We start from the raw sequence: 8400 nt of genomic DNA, 5'->3' as shown, positions 1-8400 counted from the left end.
AGCTCCACTGAAGGCAACAAAGTTTCAATTATAGAAGGTAAATAAATCCCAGAATAAAAAAGAAAGAAAGAAAAAAAGGAGAGGCTGGGAGCTTCCGTCACCGGGGGCTTGGGCAGCCTGAAAACGTCCCTCAGCCCCTCACCCAGACTGGCCAGGCACCCCAGTGGGGACCCCCACCCTGATCCGGGACATCCTTCAGGGCAAACCAGCTGGCCCCCACCCGTGCACCAGGCCTCTATCCTATATAATAAAAGGGTAATATGCAAACTGACCCTAACAGCAGAACGACTGAGAATGACTGGTCACTATGACATACACTGACCACCAGGGGGCAGACGATCAATGCAGGAGCTCCCCCATGGTGGTCAGTGCGCTCCCACATGGGGAGCTCTGCTCAGCCACAAGCCAGGCTGATGGCTGCCAGTACAGCGGTGGTGGTGGGAGCCTCTCCCACCTCAGCAGCACTAGGGATGTCAGACTGCAGTTTAGGCTTGCTCCCTGCTGGCAAGTGGACATCCCCCGAGGGCTCCCGGGCTGCCAGAGGGATGTCTGATTGCCAGCTTAGGCCCAATCCCCCAGGGAACAGGCCTAAGCCAGCAGGTGGTCATCCCCCGAGGGTTCCCAGACCGCCAGAGGACACAGGCTGGGCTGCGGGACACCCTCCCCCCAAGTGCACAAGTTTTTGTGCACCGGGCCTCTAGTGTGGGATATAAAACAGACAGCAACAAAGTAAACAAACTCATACAGACAACAGTATGGCAGTTACCAGAGGAAAGGGCGAGGGGGCAAAAAGGGTAAAGGGGAAAATATGGTGACTGAAGGAGACTAGATTTGGGGGGATGAGCATACAGGTAATGTATCACATAATTGTACACTTGAAACTTAGGGATCTATATAATGTATCAACCAATGTCACTGCATTAAATTTAATTCAGTAAAAAAAATCAAAAAGCATATTCTTGAGCTTCACCTGAGACCTACTAAATCAGAAACTGGGAGTGTGGCCTAATAAGCTGTATTAACAAGTCTTTCAGGTGAAGTTTGAGAACCCTGCTCTAGAGAGTGAAGGAGCAGAAGGAAAAAGAGAAATAAAAATAAGAAAAAATAGCATATGTAGTGTTAAATGTCTCAAGTTCTCCATTGAACCCAGTGCCATATATTATGTTTTAAGTTTATTCTTAGCTTACTTGTTCTTCCCGTCTCCTTAAGAAATGACATTGTCTGCAGTCAGGTTCTTTATGATTTCCTATCAGGTCTAAAATTGTGAGGCCGGTTTTCCTTGCACTTATCTCCTATTTCTGAGTTTTTTTCACTTTCTTGGTTATTTGTCATACATAGTTGCTCAGTATCCTCATGCTGCTCAATTTTCCTACCATTGCATCTTTCTGCATCTAAACCTTGGACCTCTTGACTGCATCCTCTAGCTCGCTAATATAATGCTGCTCATGGTAAGAAATTATTTTAAGAATGTGGCAGAGTGGAATGGAGTTGATTTAATAGGGTGGTTTCTTTTGTTCGTTATTGAGAAATGACAAGATCTAAGGTACATTTCTATTTGTGTGTGTATGTTCACATCACTCAAAGGGAGGATTATGGTATATGGTAGATACCCCCTGAGTGACTGAGAAGATCTATATTCTGCCAATCAGCACATTTTTGCTAATCCTAAATCAGACGAGGAAACAGTTAACAGAAACATGTTGAGCCCTTGTTAACTTAAAAGCATGTGTAAGGAAAGAGCACGGACAATAGGACCACTATTTTTTTTTATTTTCTATACAAACAGCTAGCCCAAAAATGTCCAGGGAGCAGAAGTGGGGAGTGTTACTATTTTTTCTAGCTTTGAGATGTTAAAACCCAGCATTTCTCACTGTGTAGGAACTTGATGTACCTCTCTACTGACGCTAATCATTGTCTCCTTCTTTGGACACTAGAGGGCGTCAGACAGGATGTACAGCTGTTTGGAAACCAAGCTTCTCAACCACATTGCCTTGATACCGTTTCTTGGTGTAGAACTCATGCATATTGCACATTTTCTTTGGTTAACACTATTTTTGCTATTTCTGAACTTTTTTTTTTGAGGATTCAGGACATAAAACATTCTGTGAAGTTTGTTCTTCAGATGAACAACATTCATTCAATTCAGTGGCAATAACAGCTATTTGAGTAGGGATGTTTAAAATGCAACCATTATTGTGTCTCAATAATTAGCATAGTTTTCACTTTATTTAATAACCAGTGAAACTAAGTTTTAATTACTGAAATTACAAATTCCGGAGCAACCCGGAATAGCTTAAAGACAACTGAGTATCATTTTTGCTTTAAATATTTGGTTCACATGTTTTTTAATGCAGAAAACCCCATGATAATACTATAGTTTCATACATTTTATATTTTTTGAATTTGTTGTTTTCAAATCATTTGAGACATATTTAGAAGTATAACTTTCAGATACCAATCAGTTGCCTCCTGCACATCTCCTACTGGGGATGTGCCCGCAACCAAGGTGCATGCCCTTGACCGGAATCGAACCTGGGACCCTTCAGTCCGCAGGCCGACGCTCTATCCACTGAGCCAAACCAGTTTCAGCGGTTCACATGTTTTTTAATGCAGAAAACCCCCTGATAATACTATAGTTTCATACATTTTATATTTTTTGAATTTGTTGTTTTCAAATCATTTGAGACATATTTAGAAGTATAACTTTCAGATATACAGCTTTTCACTGAAATCAATGGATTTCAACCACTCAGTTTCACTGAATCAAATCTTTCTGGTATTAAAAAAGAGATTAAAATGCCTAAATATATATATTATATTTTACATATTTTTCTATTTAAATTCTTATATTGTTTAATACTATTGCATGTGTTAGTATTTCATAAATACTTCTATTTTCCTAATTTTTTTCAATAGGCACAAAAGGAAATAGAGATGAAAGGTGTGTGGAGCATGCCATCAAAATACAATGAAGAAGGAGTTTATCACATTCAGCATAGTTTCATTAAAGAAGCTGAACACCACTGCTTATTACATAGCCCTATTCCTGTGAACTGCCCTATAAGATTGCTCCATTGCATGGAGGATGATGTTGTATCTTGGCACACGTCCATACAGATTGCTGACCGAGTAGTCAGCACAGATGTAGATGTCATCCTTCGGAAACATGGAGATCACCGAATGAAAGAAAAAGCAGACATTCATCTTCTTGTTTGCACTATTGATGACTTAATTGATAGGCTTTCAACTGTAGTTACCTAGAATCACTTTTGTAATCGGTATGTAAACTAGTGGATCCAGAAGATCCTGATATTAGGTTTTTTCCCTCTTACCATTATTTTGTAGATATCACATGAGGTTTTATTTAATGATGTCTTTGCACTTAAGTGATATAAATTGTGAAGAAAGTACAGTTGTTCCTCTATACCCTCTAGGGATTGGTTCCAGGACACCCTCCACCTCTTGGATACCAGATTCTGAGGATGCTCAAGTCCATTATAGAAAAACGGCGTAGTATTTACGTCTAACCTGCACACATCCTACTGTACACTTTAAATCAGCTCTAGATTGTACTACCTACTCCAATGCAAATGCTTTGTAAATAGTTGTCATACTGTATTGTTTTAGGAATCAACCTTCTGGAGTTTTTCTTTTTTTAAGTATTTTTGACCCGTGGTTGGGTAAATCCAGAGATATAGAACCTGCAGAATCAGAGGGCGGAATATACCAGCTGCTAGAAAATTGGAAAATTTTCTTCTTCCTTCAGTCCCTGATTTTTTTTTCATTATTATATTTCCTATATTTTTATTCAAGAGATGTTTAACTTCTAATGCTTTTGTTAACTGTGTCAGCTTTTAATTGTGTTCTGGTCTCCTTAGAATTATTAATAAAGCTTAAATTTTTCGTATTTTGTTTGGTATCATTGTATATGGAGACTTGTAAAATTCTGATTTTAAAATCAATTCACAAAATATAGGAAAATAAACTTAAAATGATTAGAGAAACATCTGAAGCATAATAAAGTTCAAAAAATAAAGACTATTCTGCATGTTATATTTAAACTTAAAATTAAGGCTATCTTTTTTAAAGGCTCAAAGCTACAGTGATATACAGGGGTTATATCATTTCTAAGTTTTGGCTTATATGTAATATATTTAAATGGGGAAATTTTAATGATATATTTCATATTCTAAAGAGGGAATTACCATTACATAGTATTGCCTACCTGCAGAAACATTTCTTTATTATTAATATGTGCCTTAGATTTCAATAGGCAAGTACTTGCCATCTAAGTTAGAGGACTTTCAGAAGTGCAAATACAGTAAGGAAATATTAAATACAAATACAAGGTGTTTGTTTTTTTAATAACTGCAGTAGTCAGTCTCTACTATTGAGTTGGTGTATTTTAGATTTAGGTTTGGTTGGATTTTATTTAGCTTGCTAGAGTTATGTCTGTCAAAATAAAACAAAGTTGACAACATGAAGAAAGAATGCTGGGATAAAATTCTTGTGCCTAAAAGGGTTAACATAGCAGCAGCCTGACAACTCATCCTCAGAGACCTGCATACAGATTGGCCCTTGGCTGGCATCTGGGAACTTAAATTTTAGGAGGGTTCCCAGTACTGATAAAAGTGGCTCACTGTGCATAAACTGTCTGTGCAAACAATGTGGTTTGTGCTGAATACCTGCTTGCCTCTGGGAGTCTGGAATTTTGTCTGGCATAGGTGCCAGGCAGAGATTGCCTAAGTGGCCAGCTCCCAGTAAAAACTCTGGGCTGTCACAACACGACTGGGATTAAGTTCATCCAGTGTGACTTCACTGGGAGAGAATTCTTTGATGCTTCTTGCCTAGTTTTTCCAGATTTCACCTCAGATTCTTTGCCCTTTGTGGATTTTGCTTTGTATCCTTTTGCTGTCTAAATTGTAGCGGTGAGTACAGTTATATGCCGAGTCCTAACAAATCAAACCTAGAAGTGGTCTTCAGGAAGCCTGACACAGATATAAAACAGGTTAATGTCCTACAAGGCAATAACACTACAGACTGAGTTATCTTTTATACCAAACAAAAATCACAAATAAATATGTGAATTGTGTGTGCCACAGTGCCTGGTGCTAGAAGGAGTTGATAGTGGATGGCAGAAGAGCTATTCCAGTCACTGCCAGGCACAAGGATTACAAAGATGAGGAAAGGGCCCGAGCCATGTTACATAACTACAATAAAATGTAATAAATATGATTACAGATTCATAGTACATCTGTAGAGGAAGAATAGTATGTATAATGGTTACTGACAGACTATAGAGTGGATTTCAATCCTGGCCCACCATTTACTAGCCCTGTGATACAATATACTTACCCTCCCTGAGGTTTCTTCATCTGTAAAATGACAATATAAACCTAGATAATAAAGTGTAGGAATTAAGTACAGCACAAATAGAAGGAAACATAGGAGTCACTACCTTTTTGCTTTTAGTATGCACAGAGCACAGTCCTGTGAGGAACTGATGAATGCAATCCATGGGGATTTAGGAAGAAAAGTAGAGGCAAAGTAGTAGTTACCCTTTACTAACTTCCTGTGGTGATCTGGAGCATGTGTGGTGTGATATCCTTTCAAATGCTCAATGGTTAAAGAAAGGGGGGGAGGGGGGAATCCATACCTAAAGATAGAAACAATTTTAAAATTTAATCTAGCTTTGCAGAGGGTAGCATCAAAAATTCAATAGGAGTTTGAATCAGTGGGATTTAGTGTATTCTAGTAAATTATTAATTTCTTCAGTGTTCCTTTTTTATTTTTCCCCAAAGCTCTTTTTCCCCTGAGCTAAAACCACTCCATGCCATATATTCAGTGACATGGAAAATGCTCCAACAACCAGCAGCCCCTGAGTGCCTTATGCTGTTGATCTCCTGCGTTATTCAAAAAGCGACGTGACCCCTCTAAACAACCTCAGCATGTTAATGGAAAGGCAGCTCAGTGAGGCCACATGATACACTGTACTTGCTTCTGCTGCATCTGCTGAGCTCAGAGGCACTTCCAGCCAAATCTAAACAGTGTGCTGTCCTCTGAGGAACCAATAGAAAGGCCTGTGCAGAGGAGAGGAGGAAAAGGGCTTTGGGCAGGGCTGAGTTTTATAAAGGAGATAGAAAGCAAGGAGAACATTACCCACCACATAGCCATTTCCAGGGCAGCGCCCAAAAGGAATATGTCACATATTAAATTTGGGATGGTTTACAAAAGAAAACGAAAGAACTGCTATTTTCCGGAGGAAGATGGTTAGAATTATATACATTTTAAGATCCCCTTTACATACAAATCTAAAGTAACTTTAGAACATACTCATATATGCATAACTTGGTTCAAGGGGGAAATGTGATGATTTGCTGCTTAGGGAATATACCTAGAAAAAGACAGCCAGGTTTTTTTTAAACCAAATGAATCTTCAGAGGAAATTAAACTTGCCCATTTGGGCTCTCTCTTGTCTTGGGCTTCCAGGGTTTTGCTGACAGATCAAAGGAGCTCCTCATCCCTCTCTCTTTAAAACTTGACCCAGTGGGTCAAGTTTGTCGCTGGGTCCTCTGTGCTCTCTCATGAAAAGCAAGCACCCTCCTCATGCCCTTTGATAGAACTTACTCCTTTGAGATTCTCAGTTTATATGCCAGCCTCCCTCTCTCAAAGGACCATTGAGATCAGAGGCATTGCCATTGTTTATCCCCAGGTGTCTCTGACCATGCTACATCAACCCATTTTGCTGGCTCTCCTCCTTGCTCACCTTGTAATATTAATATGCCCTTTTCATTCTGACCTTGTTACTTACTTATGTATCTTGAGCAACCATACCCATGCTCCGTGTTTTAAGTGCTAACTGCATACAGATGATTCAAGTACATTCCTCCATTACAGGCTTTTCTCCTGAGCTCCAAGTACATAAAACCACTGCCTAATGATCTGGGATGAACCATGGACCTCCCAAACCCAGTGAGTACAAACCTTATTATCCTCCCCCTTTAGATGCCTCCCTACCTATGAGTCCCCTTACAATAAATGGCACCACCATTACCCCTGTATACAGGTCAAACTTCTTAGTCATCTAACCCTCTCCCTTTCTTTCATCCAAATCAGAACTGCTGGTTCTCTTTCCCTATGAAAACACACACACACACACACACACACCTCTTTTGCATGATATGTAAGTATAAATGTCCAGGACATTCAAGGGGGGGGGGCACCTTGATTCGTAGAGTTTACCAACATCTATGGCATAAATACTCTTGTCTTGGCTGCTTTCATGCTACCACTGTGATGTCACTGCATATGAGGAAGCTGGGAAGAAGTGGCCAGTAGCACACTGTTATGTAGAATATACACTATCTAGATCAGTGATGGCGAACCTGTTGAGCTCGGCGTGTCAGCATTTTGAAAAACCCTAACTTAACTCTGGTGCCATGTCACATATAGAAATTTTTTGATATTTGCAACCATAGTAAAACAAAGACTTATATTTTTGATATTTATTTTATATATATTTAAATGCCATTTAACAAAGAAAATCAACCAAAAAAATGAGTTCACATCTCACCTCTGACATGGGTGTCATAGGTTCGCCATCACTGATCTAGATGAAAAATGGGCCACATACTAAATGTGATAAGCTCAGGGGAGACCCGCATGGTGGGTCTTACAAACTCAGAGACAGGGTGGTCTGAAGATATCAATTCCTAACTAAAAGTGGGTCATGAGGGCTACGTGGGCCTGTAGCTTCTTTGACAAAGGTCAATCTTTACCTTTGAAATTGTCTATTGTCTTTGTGCATCAGAGAAAATATACCTTTGAAATAGCAGAGGACTATTCTTTCCCAGAACCAGATTTGCTTTGCTTTCTCCCACCTTCCTCATCTACCTCCATGGATTTCATGTAACCCTCCCTGGTTCCTCCCTGGATGCTAATCTATATATATAAAAGGCTAAGTGACTGACATACATCTGTGTGACCATCCGACTGATGGCCAGTACATATGATGTGCACTGGAAATCTATATATATAAAAGGCTAATATGCTAAGTGTCCTGGTAATGACATCACGTAGCAACAGCCGGCTTCCTCTCCCTAGCGACTAGCCTCCTTGCAGTTTCTTCAGCCCAGGAACACAACTTGCTTCATAGCCAGGTGGAAACATTTTACACTAACCAAATGTCTGTGAAGCATTTTCCCATGCCTCATTTGATCCTCACAGAAGTCCTGGAGCAGGTAGATAGGAGACTCGGTGGAATCCTATTTTCTTTTCATTAGCTAGTAAACAGAAATATAGAAAGCTTAGAAACTTGACCCGACTGAAAAGAAGTAAGAAATGGTGGAACTTGAAAATGACTTCAGGTTTTCTCACTGTGTAGAATATAGTCAAACACTG

General features: G+C 39.7%; 1 protein-coding gene across 1 annotated transcript in view; it reads left to right on the top strand.

Annotated features, from left to right (window-relative positions):
* Positions 1 to 3907, top strand: part of ABHD10 (abhydrolase domain containing 10) — a 15364-nt gene extending 11457 nt beyond the window's left edge. The window contains exon 5 of the mRNA XM_014545409.1: positions 2917 to 3907. Coding sequence (XP_014400895.1) covers positions 2917 to 3261 — 345 coding nt within the window. The 3' untranslated portion in view covers positions 3262 to 3907. The remainder of the gene's footprint in view (positions 1 to 2916) is intronic.
* Positions 3908 to 8400: the final 4493 nt, after the last annotated feature.

The sequence above is a fragment of the Myotis brandtii genome, unplaced genomic scaffold (genome assembly GCF_000412655.1).
Source record: "Myotis brandtii unplaced genomic scaffold, ASM41265v1 scaffold406, whole genome shotgun sequence".
NCBI lineage: Eukaryota > Metazoa > Chordata > Mammalia > Chiroptera > Vespertilionidae > Myotis > Myotis brandtii.
The sequence above is the reverse complement of the archived record's forward strand: the minus strand, read 5'-3'. Positions and strand labels throughout refer to the sequence as shown.